The sequence below is a fragment of the Puma concolor genome, chromosome A2 (assembly GCF_028749965.1).
Source record: "Puma concolor isolate L17-30 chromosome A2, mPumCon1.1.hap2, whole genome shotgun sequence".
NCBI lineage: Eukaryota > Metazoa > Chordata > Mammalia > Carnivora > Felidae > Puma > Puma concolor.
Genome location: NC_141668.1, coordinates 168,284,201 through 168,300,444, shown reverse-complemented (window position 1 = coordinate 168,300,444; position 16,244 = coordinate 168,284,201). Strand labels below are relative to the sequence as shown.

Genomic DNA, 16,244 nt, shown 5'->3' with positions numbered 1-16,244 from the left:
TTTCTGCTTAGGTCATGATCTCACGGTTCCATGGGTTCAAGTCCCGCGTTGGGCTCCGTGCTGGCAGCATGGAGCCTGCCTGGGATTCTCTCTCTCTCTTCCCGCCGGCCCTCCCCCCCACCCCCCCATCACTAGCAGGCCTCTCAAAACAAACTTAAAAAAATAGCACGTACGTGTTTGTATACATCCAAATGCAAAGACGTATTTACAGTACATACGTAAAAGTAACAAAGGCAGCCATCAACAGGGGTTCAAACACAGTGGTAGAATTAGAGATAGAATTTTACTTTTACGTGTATACGTTTTACATGTTCTAAGCTATCTAATACAGCTTCTAAAGTATCTAAACCCTTCCATAATTTTTTGAAATGAGAAAATTAAACAGAAGAAACCTCAATCTTTGAGTACAGATCCAAGCAGTATGTACCCCCGCACGCGCCCTCCAGGCCACCGTTAACACTCACTCAAAACGTGTAGCTTTATCACCTGTCAGGCACTGTGCTCTTTATATTATTAACACTCCCACGACACTAGCAGGTTTATTAGCTGCATCTGACAGCTGAGAACTTGGTTCGGTTCTTAAAGACTCAGCTGCACTGGTTCCCGTTATATGGGAATCCAGCACTCCCTTTCGCAACATGCGCTCTAAAAACGTTTGGCAGCTGGGACACCTGGGTGGCTCAGTCGGTTAGGCGCCTGACTTCGGCTCAGATCATGATCCCACAGTTCGTGAGTTCGAGCCCCGCCTCAGGCTCTGTGGCGACGCTCGGAGTCTGGAGCCTGCTTCAGATTCTGTGTCTCCCTCTTTCTATCCTTCCCCTGCTCGTGCTGTTTCTCAAAAAAGGAATAAACGTCAAAAAAAAAAAATTTTTTTTTTAATGTTTGGTGGCTGCACCCACTTGCAGGCCCTCTAACTAGTAGCCTGCTGTACCCACAAAGGACGGAAACAGGACAGATGCAGACCGAGAAAAGCCCTCCCTAAAGGCCAACAGAACGACAAAAGCTGGGCAGGGGCCACACCCCAATTCCAAGGGTCTGGTTTCAGCAACTAAAAGCTGAAGGGGTGGCGGACAAAGATGCTAGAAAACCTAATTCAGAACGGTAATCTTTCAAAATCACATCCACAAGCTTCAAAAACTTGCCTGTCTAAAGCTTAGCTACTTTTCACTTTGATGTAACCTTTGGAGATCTAATTTCAGCCAAGATACAAGAGGGTCTGGCACTTCATACCAACACCCACATGTGCAGACACCTGCAAAGAGCATGCTAGCTGAACAACTTGCAGGAGCCGCCCTCGGCCCCAGGACCCTTCTGGTGACTTCTCAGAAAAACAAAGGGGAAGGGACCGGTGCCCCTTCAATTCCAGCTACAGTTGCACTAGTATAAACGTTTCTTTATACCAGCAGAAATAAAGACCACCAAAGCTTTTTTTTTTGACAAAATGGTAAGTCCAAGCAGTTTTAGTGTCACCTAAACTGCAACCCACACGTTCAGACACGCACTGGAAGCACTCAGCCACGATCTGGTTTGTCTAGCAATGCAAAGATCCCTGTTAAGAGCCAGGAACATTTTTGACTCGTAAGCCTCGAACCTCCCAAGTTTTAAATGAGCACCTACATTAAGAACTTTCAGACACAACTTCTAACAGATACAGGGCTCTCAATCTGCATTCTCTTGACTAATCAGTATAGATACCAGACCATTACAAGAGCAGTAACAACACGTTAATGTTTTAAAATTCAGCTTAAATGGAAATCCCTAAGGCAACCTAACTCAGAAGTTTAACCTTTCAAAACAAAGTTTTTAAACAGATGAGTCATGCAAAAGCCCTTCTAGAACAGCCCTTCTAAAAAGTAAACTGAAGTTACTGAAAACGCTACAAATTACTTTCTCCTTTTGTAAGCGGGTGTGCTCCACTGCCTAAATTTAACTCTTTTTCAGATGAACAGGGTATAGCCCACGGTGAGAATTCTTGCGGTGGCACCTTTCAAGAAAATAACCCACATCACACGCAAGTTCCAAAATCAGATTGTCCTTACCCATACAAAAACTGAGAACGAAAACCAATGACGGTAACAAGATTTCAAAGCTTTGTGGAACTAAATACTTCCAGAAACAGCTGGTCCCATCCACGAAAAGAAATGAACCACTGACAGATGTCACAAACTAGAAGACTCTTGGAAACACCCTCAATGAAAGAAGCTAGGCACAAAAGGCCACGTATTGTGCGATCCTATTTACGTGGAACAGAACAATTACACACTTCCGGCAGGGGAGGGGGGCGGGGAATGGGGAGCAAATGCTAATAGGCACAAAGACTTCTACATAGGGTAATGGAAATGTTCTAGAATCACGTAGCAGTGACACAGCCTTATGAATATACTAAGTAACGAATTGTGCACTGTAAACAGGTGAGTTTTATAGTATTTGAATCACGTGTCAAAAAAAAAAAGGGAGAGAGAGAAAAAAAATATCTGACTGCTGAGCACCTGGCAAGCTCGGTCCACGGAGCATGTGACTCTTGACCTCAGGGGTTTTACGCTGGGTGCAGAGATTGCTTAAAAATAAAGTCTTAAAGCGAACAAGAAACAACTCACTAGCGGAAAATAGGCTGGGTGTAAACCCTCCCAACAATCTATTTTGGACCTTTTGAGCAGCTGGGTTCTATTTAGTTTCCTGCTGGTGTCCTTTCCCTCGGTTTAAAGCCTAGTTGGGGCGCCTGGGTGGCGCAGTCGGTTAAGCGTCCGACTTCAGCCAGGTCACGATCTCGCGGTCCGTGAGTTCGAGCCCCGCGTCGGGCTCTGGGCTGACAGCTCGGAGCCTGGAACCTGCTTCCGATTCTGTGTCTCCCTCTCTCTGTGCCCCTCCCCCGTTCATGCTCTGTCTCTCTCTGTCTCAAAAATAAATAAACGTTAAAAAAATATTTAACTCGGGGCGCCGGGGTGGCTCAGTCGGTTAAGCGTCTGACTTCAGCCAGGTCACGATCTCACGGTCCGTGAGTTCGAGCCCCGCGTCAGGCGCTGGGCTGATGGCTCAGAGCCTGAAGCCTGTTTCCGATTCTGTGTCTCTCTCTCTCTCTGCCCCTCCCCCGTTCATGCTCTGTCTCTCTCTGTCCCAAAAATAAATAAAAAACGTTGAAAAAGCCCAGTTTTTGAACCGAGGAGGAAGCCACAGCAGGTTTAAGAGCGGGCCTTACCCTAATTCAGCGTAAATCCCAACGACAAGAGCCCAGGTGTCCTACTTAGTACCCGCAAAGTCTCTTTCGTCTTCCCAGAACTACTCGCAAGGTGATGAAAACAAAAAGCAAGCGGAATCGTCAGGCGGGAACCACCAAAGCCCCCCTCCCGGCCCGCGGACAGAAACGGTGCGGCAAGACCAGTTCCGCCAGCAGGTTCTCTGAACACCGGGCCTTAGGCGGCGACGAGCACAGGCCGCTACCTTTGACGCATCTCTTTGCCGTCTTCTTGCTGGTGGCTTCCAACGCGATGCCAAGTTCATCGGGATCCTGCCCTTCTTCCTTAACCGCCTGTGAAGAAGAGATAAAATTGAACAAAGTTGAGGAGCGCGGCGGGGCTCGCGTCGTTCTCTGTAACGCCTCCCCCGCCCACAAAGTCAAACCCTCGCTCGCACAGAGCCACGCCGGTTCTGCTACGTGAGCCGCAAGCCCTTCGCAAGGCTTGCACGTCTGGGTCCTCTCTGGGTCCGAAGCACCGGGGGATGTGTGAGCGGGGGTCAATGACGGTTCTAAACACGGGCCCTAAAAATCGCCGTACCTTCCGCTTTGAGATAACCAGCAGCGACCCTGCGCTAGACGCACCTTCTGTAAAAACTCTTGAGTGGTGTTCGACAAGGGGGGGGGACTGGAGGGGGGGGGGCTGGACAGGACTGGGAACTCGATGGTAAACTCAAGTCCTGCAAGGAGCCTGTTCTGGTTGGGGAGACGCCCCCCCCCAATACTCGGGGTTGGGATAAACGCGGGCGGGGGCGGTGCATAAACGCAGAAGCGGGGAGACGGAGCAACACCTTACAAAGGATGTTGGGGAAACATCTCAAGCAAACCGAGAAAGACGCCAAGGCGCCCGCCAGCCAGAGGACGACCCTGGAAGAAGAGCCATCGAGCGCAAGACCTACGAGCGAAGACCCTGGAGTAGGAACCGGCACAGCTCCCTCTCCTGCAACATCCCAAAGGCTCCTCGGTCATCCGTTCTCCAGGAGGGGAAACTGAGGCGCAAGGGAGAAGAAGGCGCCTATCCAAGGTCACAGAACCAAGTCTCCAACCGGGGCCCGGAGCAAGTCCAGGGGCCAGTCGGTGGCTATCAACACGCGCTTTCGGCACTCGAGAGCACTAGTTGCAAGGAGGATCAAAGGCGAGACACAGAGAGGGGCGGTGACGGACCAAGGTCACACAGCCGGGCCCCCTGGTCCCCGCGAGCCCGGGCCGGGGTCCGACACAAGGGGGGAGTGGAGGAAGGAGGTCCGGGAACCGCGGTGACAGGCCCGCGCGGGGGCGTGCCCCGACCTCCTGCTCCACCCCAGGACGTCCAGCCGCCTCACCTTCTTGAGCCGCTCCATCAGGACGCTCTTGTTGCCGCCCGTGTCCAGGTTCCGCTTCTTCAGCTCCGCCCGCAGGTCGATCACCCGCAGGTCGCTCAGCCGCCGCGTCCCAGCCTCCGAGGCACCCGACCCCACAGCGGCTGTGCCAGAACCCGACTCGCCGGAGCCTGCCAGAGTCTCCGCCATCCCAGGTTCCGCGTCCCCGCCACCTCCTTCCCACACCGCCGGCGGCTGTAGCGGCTCTGAGCACAAAATGGCGCCGCCTAAGAGGAAAACGCACTCGCTTTCTCCCGCCCCGCTTTCCGGCCGCGCATGCGTGCCACACATGCCAGCTTTATTAGCAGCACGCGCGCTCGCGCGTCGACCAACCGCACGTTCCCCACCACAACGCGCAGGCGCCGTAACTGCAGCACGCATGTGTCGCGGCCGTCCGCGGCGGGAGGCAGGCGAGCTGCAACGCGCCTGCGCCCAGCCCTGTGAGCGCTCACCACGCATGTGCAGACGCGACCGGCAGCGTCGGCTCCGCGCCGGGTGCGCTTGCGCAGAAGCCAGGCGCGCCAGGGCGGCTGGAGCGGTTCCCTCGCAGGCGGCGCCATTTTGTGCTAGGAGCCGAGATAAAACCGGCCCGGTTCTGTGTGAAGTGGGCGGCGGAGCCAGGGTCCCTGGAATGGCGGAGACTCTCTCAGGCCTAGGCGATTCGGGTGCGGCGGGCGCAGCGGCTCTGAGCTCTGCCTCGTCCGAGACCGGGACGCGGCGCCTCAGCGACCTGCGGGTAATCGATCTGCGGGCGGAGCTGAGGAAACGGAATCTGGACTCGAGCGGCAATAAGAGCGTTTTGATGGAGCGGCTCAAAAAGGTGGAGCTGGGGCCCTGGGGGCGGCAGGAGGTGGCGGGCGTGGGGGTCCTCGCGGCCGCGACGGGAGTCCCCTGGTCTCTGGGTCCGCCTCCGGCCCTTTTCGGGGCCTGCGCCTGGCCTGGCGCCGCGGGCTTCTCCCCGGCTCCTCCGAGGCCTCAGCGGGAGCGCCCAGCCCAGCGGGTCCTGGGTGCGAAGCGCAGCGCCGCTCAGGAGAGAGAAGAAAACCTCGGCGCGACCCGGGGACAGCGCCGCGGCCTTGCGGCGGCGGGCGGCGGGGCACCTAGGCCGAGGGCCCCTGTTTTCCGCACCAGCCGGTGCGCGGAGGGCCTTCCTCTCGTTGTCCCATCGCAGCCAGCGAAAATGACAGGAAGCCCGGACACCCTCTTTTCCCGGGCGAGGTCGGGGGACTCGGCCAAGGTCACACGGCCGCGGAGACGAGGCGGCGGGACTGGAACCCGCGCCGGCCGCCGGGCGTTCTCCGAAGATGGAGATGCGCCTTGACCCGTTAGGGCCGACGCGCCTCGACTGGAGGGCTGATTCCCAAAGGCGTGCCAAGAGCGCTTCCAAACGCTTAAAAAAAAAAAAAAAAGACGAGAAGCGGTTTATGGGCTTGCCAGCCGCAGGTCCAGAAAATCCCGGGGGAGGGAGGGCAGCGTTTACAGTGGCGACCGGGGCCGTAGAGACGTTGGCCGGAGGAGCGCGGAGACCGCGTCAGGCCTTCACCCGGACGCAGGCAGCGTGGGGGCTCCCGTCCGGGCGTCTGGACGCCGGGCTCCACGGCCCGGTCGCGGGCAGGGAAGCCCGTGGACGCTCCCTGAGCCTGTGTGTCCCCGGACAGAAGGGACGGTGGCGCCCTCGCGGTCGGATCAGCCGAGGTCGCGCGAACCGGGCTTGGCACGGTGCCTGGCACGTGAGGGGGCCGCGGTGGGCCCCGCTCCCTCTGCTCCCCCGTGCGGCTTGTTTGCAGAGGCGGGATTGTCGTGACCCCCCACCGTGAGGAGCCCCGAGGGGCCGGCGCGGACAGCACGCGTTAGCCACACGTCTGGGCCCTTCGGTTCCCCTTTCTGCGCGTTGCGCTTGGCCTTTGCCTTTTCCCCTCCGCCCGGCGTGATCTGGGGCCGTCTCCCGGGGAATCTCGGCCTCCCCGGCCGGCGGCCCCTGCAGGCGACGTGATTTGTGATTCTGTCCCCGCTCCTGGCTCCGAGACAGTCGGGTGTCAGGGCTTTATTTGTTACTGATCACTGTTCGGAGGAAGCGGGGGTTTCCTATTTTCCGAACGAGGAAGCTCGGACTTGAGAAGCAGGAGTCGATTAGCTCAGAGTCGGTTGGGCCTTTCTCGCCGGCGCTTGTGTTTCTCTCGCCATGGATACTGACCTCCTTTGTTCGAGGCACCGCGTAGTCCGTCAGCCGAGACGTGTACCTTGACCCGAAGTGCCCGCAGGCCGAGGGGTGGCACCTGGGGAGTTGGGGTCGGCTTGCTTAGCCGCCGGGGCCCCCCGTCGGCAGAGGCAAATCGGGACCTCTGTCCTTGTTTCACCCCAGACGGTCTGCAAGGCTGATAGGATGGCGTTGAGCCTTCCTGTCACGTTGGTGGCTGAGACCGGTTGGTGTGGGACTTCGGGGGACCCTCCAGCACCGTCCCCCCTGAGCCGTCTTTGCTTCCTCCTCTGCCCCTTCGTTTTCTCAGGGATGCGGTGATCGTGCAGAAATGCCATCAGCGTTTTGTGTTCATCCGCTCCCCTGCCCCAGCGAGTCTGGAACTACTGCTCCTCCTTCTCTTCTCTGTTCTTAGCACCTAGTGTCCCTTCTCCAGTCATTTTTCCAGGAAGGAAGTGAGGAAAAGGCGGAGGGAGCACAGAGTGTAGTTCACCGAGCTCTGTAAGGATGACTCAGAGCCCACAGTGCCCCTAGAGATGATCCCGTAAACACGGCACCCAGGGGAGACGTACAGAGGGGCAGAACGGTACGCCTTCTGTCCGGGGGCAGTTCTCTGTTCCCCCCGCAGGATTCCAGAATCCTCTGTGGCCAGGAAGAACATGGGGGACTTTCTGGTTGTGCTTTCCTGGGTCCCAGAGCGGAACTTCCACTTCTTCCTCCTTGCTCTGGCTTCGGAGAGAAGGGAGAGACTTTCTTTGCTCCTGGTATGGACTAGATGTGGAAGCTCCTAAGACCCATTTCAAGTTCAGCCTTCCACGCTGGAAAACTCCTTCCAACCTGAAATTTCTGAAACCACCGACAAATAAAACACAGCGTTTGCAGCAGGTTTAAATAGAACTCGTGCTCACAGGAGAGTATAGCACCGAGAGACAGGGTTCTCGGTAAAGCCGGAAAGCACAGCCCAGCGTCCGTGGAGGTCATCAGCGACCTGCCCAGTACCAGTTTGCCGAGTGCCTCCTCGGTGCTGGGCATGTTGTGCCCATATTGTGGGTGTGGGCTGTTCAAGTGAAGGACAGGCTCTCAGGATGGGAGGTCCGGCTTGCCGGGAGAGCCTTCCAATTCTGTATCCTTTCAGGTGGGTCCCCTAGCAGTTAAGAGCGAGACCTTTGGAGTCAGTCATAGGTGTGGGTGACCTGATGAGGTAATGCGTGTCAGTTCAGTCTTGTGCTGCACACGCTATGATGTCAGCCCGTGAGCGTTAGTATGTAGTCTGTCCAGACAGTGCTACGTGTAGGCACGGCATGGACAGGGGGTCACAGAGGGTCAACAGCACATTGCTGGGTGAAGTCGTAGGAAATGGAAGAGAGTGCTTTTCCCTTTTCGAGTTCTTCTTGGTCCAGGAATAGAATAAACTAGGTTGTGGTGATGATAGTGTTAAAACAGCTGATTGTTGAGTGCTTGATTTACACAGATGATAGAGTTCTCGGGATGACCTTCTAGGGTGAATACTTTTATTAGCCTCACGTTCCAGAGTGAACTATTCAGAGTAAGTAAACGTGCCTTAATCCATACAGCTAAGGACTGGTAGAGTCTGACTCCAGACTCATTGTTCCAACATAGAGCTAGACCACAGAGGAGTTGGGGGGCAGCCCTTTCCTGAAGTCTCCATGAAAGTCAAGTCTGCATGTTGCCTTTTTTGGTTAACTTTTTCTCTTTAACCTTCCCTTTAGGCAATTGAAGATGAAGGGGGTAATCCTGATGAAATTGAAATTACCTCTGAGGGAAACAAGAAGACGTCAAAGAGATCCAGCAAAGGTATTGAGAATCTTATAAGCGCTTCTAACTTTAGGAGCTCTGTTCACAATTACTTTCTCTGCTAATGTGCCTGCCTGCTTACTTGGCTGTGTTTGGGGCCTGTGGACTGCCCTGTGACTCCAGAGGGCCTGGAATGAAGCTTTGCGTTTCCAGTAAGATTCTTCTAGTATATTTTGTTTCTCTAGTATTTACGAACTCAGACAGAGTGGGAAGGGTATTTACGTATTTGTTCATTTTATTCTGTAGGTTTCTCAGCAGCTCTTGTTTGTCCAGACTCTTAACCTTCTTCTTTACATAGAGAGTATTTAGGACTGCTTGGGTCTCCTATTTCTCTGACTTGCAAAACATAACTTCTTTTTTAAATACCACCTGACCAAAACAAGGCTCGTCACTCTTACAGCATTGCTTTCAAAATTGCCTACTGCAGAAATGCCACATTGCACGTGGCATTAATGATCTTCACTATCTCACCCAAATCTCTATTTCTTTCTTCACCCCTACCGCCTTCCTCTACTATATCCTGGGCTTTAGTCAGGCCCCAGACGTGTTTCCTTTCTTGAACCTCTTTGCCTGAATTTACATGTTGCACCTCCCCTTTTTCCCCCTCTGTCTGCACTCAAGTCTTTGTCCATCAGCAGACAACTGTGATCCCATCGGCAGCAGCTCTTCCGTCCTCAGATCTTCTACGGTGCGATGACCTGCCTCCTTATACTTTGCTTTAATGCTTATGTCACCTTGTCAGTGTTGAGACTGTGGAGGGCAAGGGCTCTATCTTCCTTGTCTTTCTTTTTCTTCAGTATTCACTCAGTAATTTAATTCAGTAACATTCAGCTACTCTTTTAAGAAAGAATCCACTAAAACTGAGCATTTGAACTGTTCTGAAAGTTCTGTTGATAATTGGTGGCTTTGTTGCTCAAGCCCCAAAACAAAATGAAATCTTTATATTGTCTGGCCAGTGGTGAAGAATTGGGTTTGAAATGTCTAAGACCAATGTCAGTCCCACTGTGTGGTGTGAGCTCTTGGAGAAAAGCAGCCAGGTGACTTGACTTTGGAATGAAGTCACTTCTGTGGTCTATAGTACATTGTGCATTTTTGGCTTTGTCCAAGTAAATGTCTTTGCCAGGGCAAAGAGTACTGGAAAATCACAGAAAGATGGTCACCCTGGAGGGAAATAGAGCCTGTTGGATCTCTTTTTCTTTTTGATTGGAAAAAGAAGAAAGGAAGTAAAGTATTCTAAGTGGGTATTTTGTTTTTGATGTTTTTTAATCTTTTTTTTTTTTTTAAACATTTATTCAGTTTTGAGAGATGGAGAGAGACAGAGCTTGAGTGGGGAAGGGGAGAGAGAGAGGGAGACACAGAATCCAAAGCAGGCTCCAGGCTTTGAGCTGTCAGCACAGAGCCGGATGCGGGGCTTGAACTCACGAACCGTGAGATCATGACCTGAACCAAAGTCGGATGCCTAACCGACTGAGCCATCCAGGCGCCCCAGTTTTTGTTTTTTAAACACAGACATGTATTAAGTAAAATGTAGAAGTTCCTTTTTCCCCCAGTTATTAGAAGGTTGGGGATACTTTCCTGGACTTTCCTGTGTACATGCAGTCTTTAAAAAAATGCACAAAGACACATATACAGCTGTACAAATATATTTTTCTCTTTAAGAAAATAGGTCTGGGACACCTGGGTGGCTCAGTCAGTTAAACGTCCAACTTTGGCTTAGGTCGTGATATCCCAGCTTGTGGGTTTAAGCCCCGTGTCAGGCTCTGTGCTGGCAGCTCAGAGCCTGGAGCCTATTTCAGGTTCTGTGTCTCTCGCTCTCTACTGCTCCCCCACTAGTGTTCTCTCTCCTTTCAAAAATAAACTCAGGGGGGAAAAAAAACCAGAAAATAGTCTTAATTTACAAAATATTTTGTGGGTTGCTTCTTTCACTTACCATTTTACGGGCATTCCGGTGATTACAGGTAAAAAGACCTGATTTCTTAAATAGCTTAATAGTAATGTTTCATATCAACATTCCACAACTTAGCTCATCAGTGTATTACTAGACTGTTGAGATTTTTTTTTCCAGTTTTTACTTGGTGTTTTCAGTGATCTTTGCTGCCATGAATCAGAAATATCTTTGTGTATTTAAGGGAATATCTTTTTTGGTAACTTTTAATAGAAGAAGAATTGTGGGGTTTAGATATGTGCCTTTTATTTTAAAATAGCTACTGACAAATGGGGGCCCCTGGGTGGCTCAGTCGGTTAAGCGGCCGACTTCAGCTGAGATCATGATCTCGCGGTCTGTGGGTTCAAGCCCCGTGTCAAGCTCTATGTTGGCAGTTCAGAGCCCGGAGCCTGCTTCGGATTCTGTGTCTCCCTCTCCCTCTGCCCCTCCCCTGCTTGCTGTCTGTGTCTGTCTCTCTGTCTCTCTTTCTCAAATAATAAGCATTAAAAAAAAAAAAAAAAAAAAAAGCTACTGACAAATGGCTCTTCAACAGGCTATACTGTTTAATATCTCTACCAACTACAGGGAGGGGGAGTGTCTATTTAAATTCTCCCTCAATGTTGAATAGTATGTATTTTTTTTAAATGTTGTCTCTTATGTAGAAGAGAGGTATCATATTTATCTGCATTTCTCCACAGGTAGTTTTCATTTGTATTTCTTTACATAGATTAAACAGCTTCTGGTAATTGGCCATCTGTATTTTCTTAATTGCCTTTTCATTTCATGCCCTTTGCCCACTTTTCTGCTGAGTTTGTTTTACTGACTTTTGAGGACTCTCTCTGTATAAAAACATTGCAATTGTTTTTTCTATTTTAAAATTTAAACTTGTTCGTGATGTTTAGGTTGTTTTATTTAAATTTTTTTTTTAGTTTTATTTATTTATTTTGCGAGGGACAGAGAAGAGAGAGAGAATCCCAATCTGCACTGTCAGCACAGAGCCCAACGCAGGGCTCACCCAAGAACTATGAGATCATGATACCAACAGTTGGGCACTAAACTGTCTGAGCCACCCAGGCACCTCAGGTTGTTAAAGTTTTAATTTTTAACACAGGCTGCACTGTCAACCTACCCATTCTATATAGTTTCTAGATTTTATGTTGTGTTTTAAAAGGCCTTCCTTTCCTTTAAAACTGTAAAAAACATTCTGCATTGTAGAGTAACGTTTATTTTATTTTTTAATTTGGGTGCTTAATTCATTTGGAATTTACTTTTGCGTATGGTGTGAGGTAGGTAGGGATCCAAGTATATGGAACAGTGTTATCCAATTCCTTGTCCTTTCCCAGTCACATTCCCTTGAGCCCCCTCACACCCTCCCTAAAAAACATGTGTTGTGATTACTTGCACGGTAGATTACTTTTGCCTCTTCTAGGACTTCGTGTAAAACAGAACCATTCAGTACAAACTCTTGCACCAGGTTCTTTGGTTGGCATAATTCATTCTATTCTGGAGCTCTGCAGTACATTTTGATGTTTGATAGGGCAAGTATGTAAGTTCTACTGAATTATATTCAACAACTTTATTGCATTTTAGCAAGATTTTTTTTAATATGTATTTTGAGAGAGAACTTGCACACTCGGCAGGCATGCGTAAGCGGGGTAGGGGGCAGAGGAAAAGGGAAACAGAATCCCAAGCAGGCTTCATGCTGTCAGTGCATGCCCGATGCAGGGCCCCATCCCACCACCTCGAGATCGTGACCTGAGCTGACATCAAGAGTAGGACACATACCTGACTGAGCCAGCCAGGGGCCGCCACTTCAGCAAGATTTTAATGAAAATAAAGTTCTTTTTTCTGGCCCGATTGGTGGACAGACTCCATGGTTTAAAATCTGCATGTTGGTTATTTTAATCAGAATCTTAGAACGTATGCCTGAGGTAATCTCAGCACTTGTCTAGTGTAGGGTCATACCAGTAATCTGTTCGGTAGAGTTTTTTTTTTTTTTTTTTAATGTTCATTTCTTTTGTGATCAAGTGCATGTGCGTGAGGGAGGGAGGGGCAGAGAGAGGGAGAGCGAGAATCCCAGGCAGGCTCCAAGTTGTCAGCGGGGCTCTGTCTCCTGAGCCAAAACAAGAGTTTAATCAGCTGAGCCACCCAGGCACCCCTAAGCAGAATGTTTTAAAATAATTGTCAGAAAAGTAAATTTAACTGGAAAAAGCAAAACTGATAGGTTTGCTTTTTAGCCAATACCTGATCCTGTGCTGCTGATTTGTTTGTTTGACACAAGTTAATATTAGAGAAAAGATGTAAGACTGAGAAATTTTTGTGTATCCTGTGTCCAGATTCCCCAGATGTTAGGATTTTACTACCTTTTTTTATTCTCCTCCCAGCCTTCGTGTGTATGTATACATACATACGTATGTATGTTTTGTTTTGTTCCTCAATTATTTGAGAATGATTTGCTGGCATGTGCCCTTTTGCCCTACATACTCCAGTATTGCCTAAAAGCAAGGGTGTTACGTAACCGTAGTCATCAAAATCAAGACGTTAACATCGATAAAGTTGTCTAAGCTCAGACCTTATTTAGACGTTAGGCTCTTCACGGCTCAAAAGGAAGAAAAGGCCAGGGTCATGCATTGCATTCAGTTGCCATGTCTCTTTGGTTTCCTTTTATCTGTAACGGGTTTTGTTTTGTTTTGTTTTGTTTTGTTTTTTAATGTTTATTTCGGTGGGAGGGGAGGAGGGAGGGAGAGAAAAAGGGCTGGAGGCAGGCTCCATGCACTGTGCGGTGAGCACAGAGCCCGACACCGACACCAGGCTCCAGCTCATGAGCTGTGAGATCATGACCTGAACTGAAGTTGGACATTCAACCGACTGAGCCCCCTCCCCAGGTGCCCGTCTATAACAGTTTTTAAGATTTCTGTTGTATTCTTGATACTGCCATTTTTGAAGAGTACAGATCGTTTATTACGAAGGCTAGTTTGTTTGTTTTTTAATTGGGGTTTGTTTATTCATTCATATTTCTTTTCCTCATTAGGTTCAAATTATACACTTTGGTCAGCAGTACCAACAGAAGTGTTGCTCTTCTCGGTGTATCCTCTCTGGAGGTACATGCTGTCCATTTGAGTAACTGACTTAAAGTGGTGTTCCTCCCTTTTCTCCACTGGAAAGTTACTATCTTACTCTTTGTAACCGTATCTATGAGAAGGATACTTTGAGACTTTTGTTCATATCTTGTTCATTCTCCGTTACTTTTGGCATCCATTAGGTTAGCCATTGGTGAGTTTTTAAATGTATTATTCTATCTACATTTATTCGTCTGTTTTCTGCCATAAGGGATGGCTTGCTCTTCTCCTTTATTTATCAGTGTGAATTTAGAGATTCTTACTTTGTTCAGTAAGTTGTTAAACCTTATGATGATTATTTTGATGTTCAGATTGTTCCAGTGAGAGCCCTCCAGTCTGACTCATGTGTCTTTTGACATGTCCATGTCACTCTTTGACCACTTTCTTATTTTCTGGCACAAGAGGGTATTCCTCTAGTACTTTCCTGCTGTACCTTGGGAATCAGCCATTCTTCCAGGCACCCGTGTTCTTTTTTGTGGAGAGCGGTACCCTGCTACTGTGATGTCCGTTCCTCGTGGGCCAGTGCTGGGTTTGTAAGGTCTGTTGGACTGAATGTGCCTCATGAAATGAAATACTGTTGAAGCAATCAAATTAGCCAGTGACAGCTTCAGAAATGTGAAAAAATAAAGTTCTGGCTAACGGGAACAGTGTACCAACTGAAGTTGCTAGCTAGTTAAAATTGTTTATTCTCTTGGATTTTGGAGGTGGCAGAAATACTTGTAAGTCAAAGACAAGGTGGGTGTAAAAGGTAGTATGTTTAGTGTCCTTAAATAGCAAAGCTAATAGCAATATTCAAAACCTGTGACATGACTAATTTTGAGAACATTTTTCTAGATGTGATGATTTCATATTAGAAAGTTGTCAGTTATTCCTAATGTGATCTAAAAAGAAAATGTATAAGAATAACTAAGTTGTGGGGCGCCTGGTGATCTCAGCTCAGGTCATGATCTCACAGTTCACGGGTTTGAGCTCCACGTCGGGCTCTGTGCTGACGGCGTGGAGCCTGCTTGGGATATTCTCCCTCCCTCCCTCCCTCCTCTCCGCCCCTCCCCTGTGCATGCACACTCTTGCTTTTCTCTCCATCAAAAGAAATAAATATTAAAAAAAATAAAATAAAATAATGGAAAACCAGTGATGTAGAGTTGCTCTAATTTTAATAGGATATCAGAAACTGGGAAGTTTGAGGATTTGTTCCTCTTAAAAATGGCACTGAGGGTTTTTCAGTAGATGATGCTGGAACAGCTGGCTGTCTATCTCATGGTGGGAAAGGATCTGTTCTTCCTCCTTCCAGGCCAAATAGAAAATTCTGGCTAGGATGGTACTTTGAAAGTTACCCTGGTGAAGACCTGAAATGACACTAAAACCGACAGACAAGAAGGCTAATAAACTTAGCTGCACGAAAGGTTTAATCCTCTCAGCAAAAGATGACGTAAATAACTCAGATGCAACAGATTGAGAGCAAGTATTATAGAATAAGGAAAATTAGTACCTGGGGTCTCATTTGGTTAAGTGTCTGACTTTGGCTCAAGTCACGCTCTCATAGCTCATGAGTTTGAGCCCAGTGTCGGGCTCTGTGTTGACAACTTGTAGCCTGGAACCTGTTTCGGATTCTGTGTCTCCGTCTCTCTCTGCCCCCCCCCCCCCCCCCCCGCCGCCCCCATTCGTGCTCTCTGTCTCTCTCAAAAATGAATAAACACTAAAATTTTTTTTAATAAGGAAAATTCACAGTCCAGTTGACAAAGTAGAGATTATGAACAAGTGGTTCATGGATCAAAGAAAAAACATTGGCCTGTATAACGAAAAAAGATTCTTTTGCGGGTAATTGAAGGAAAGCAAAGAAAAAAATAGAGTTCTCATTTTGGCCTCTCACCCTGGCAAAATTTTATACCGTTCTAATATTCCATGTTAGCAAGGATGTGCGGAGTTGGGCAGTTTTTGGAAATGATTTAATGAATCTTTTCGGGCGCGCCTGGGTGGCTCAGTTGGTTAAGCAGCCAACTTCGGCTCAGGTCGTGATCTCACAGTTTGTGAGTTCGAGCCCCGCATCGGGTTCTGTGCTAACAGCTCAGAGCCTGGAGCCTGCTTCGGATTCTGTGTCTCCCTCTCTCTGCCCCTCCTCTGCTTGTGCTGTGTCTCTCTCAAAAATAAATAAATGTGAAAAAAATTTTTTTAATAAAGCCTCTTTGCGTGGGAGTCCCTAACCTAAGGAATATCCACAGTACAAAATAAAAGATGGAGGTGGATTAACATGTAGTGCAAGAAAACAAGGCTGAATCTTTTATTTGTGAAGTAAAAATGACAGTGAGGAGTGTGACTGTTTTTGAGCATGTGATTGCATAAATGTTTGTGTAATAGAATACATTTTATTTTATTTTTTTTAAGTTATTTACTTAAGAGAACGAGCAGGGGAGGGGCCGAGACAGAGGGAGAGCAAAGCAGGCTCTGTGCTGACAGCAGAGATCCTGGCGCAAGGCTCAAGCTCAGGAACAATGAACCACCCGGGCACCCCTAATCAGATACGTTTTAAAAATAATGACCTGCCCGCATGCATCTGGCCACTCGTGCTTTGGGGGGACCCTGGCAGAGTCGGAGGAGGCAG

The 16,244-nt window shown here is 49.0% G+C and overlaps 2 protein-coding genes across 3 annotated transcripts in view; one reads left to right on the top strand and one right to left on the bottom strand.

The window, feature by feature from the left end:
- Positions 1-4,811, bottom strand: part of SAFB2 (scaffold attachment factor B2) — a 33,157-nt gene extending 28,346 nt beyond the window's left edge. Inside the window, exons 1-2 of the mRNA XM_086699356.1 lie at positions 4,555-4,811; positions 3,439-3,526 (exon numbers count right to left, since the gene is read on the bottom strand). Of these exons, the coding sequence (XP_086555482.1) occupies positions 3,439-3,526; positions 4,555-4,740 (274 nt within the window). The 5' untranslated portion in view covers positions 4,741-4,811. The remainder of the gene's footprint in view (positions 1-3,438; positions 3,527-4,554) is intronic.
- Positions 4,812-5,094: 283 nt separating this feature from the next.
- Positions 5,095-16,244, top strand: part of SAFB (scaffold attachment factor B) — a 36,796-nt gene continuing 25,646 nt past the window's right edge. Inside the window, exons 1-2 of one of the 2 annotated variants that reach the window (XM_086699355.1) lie at positions 5,095-5,410; positions 8,518-8,602. In XM_086699355.1, the coding sequence (XP_086555481.1) occupies positions 5,222-5,410; positions 8,518-8,602 (274 nt within the window). In that variant the 5' untranslated portion in view covers positions 5,095-5,221. The remainder of the gene's footprint in view (positions 5,411-8,517; positions 8,603-16,244) is intronic. The other variant, XM_086699354.1, reaches the window with a different exon arrangement.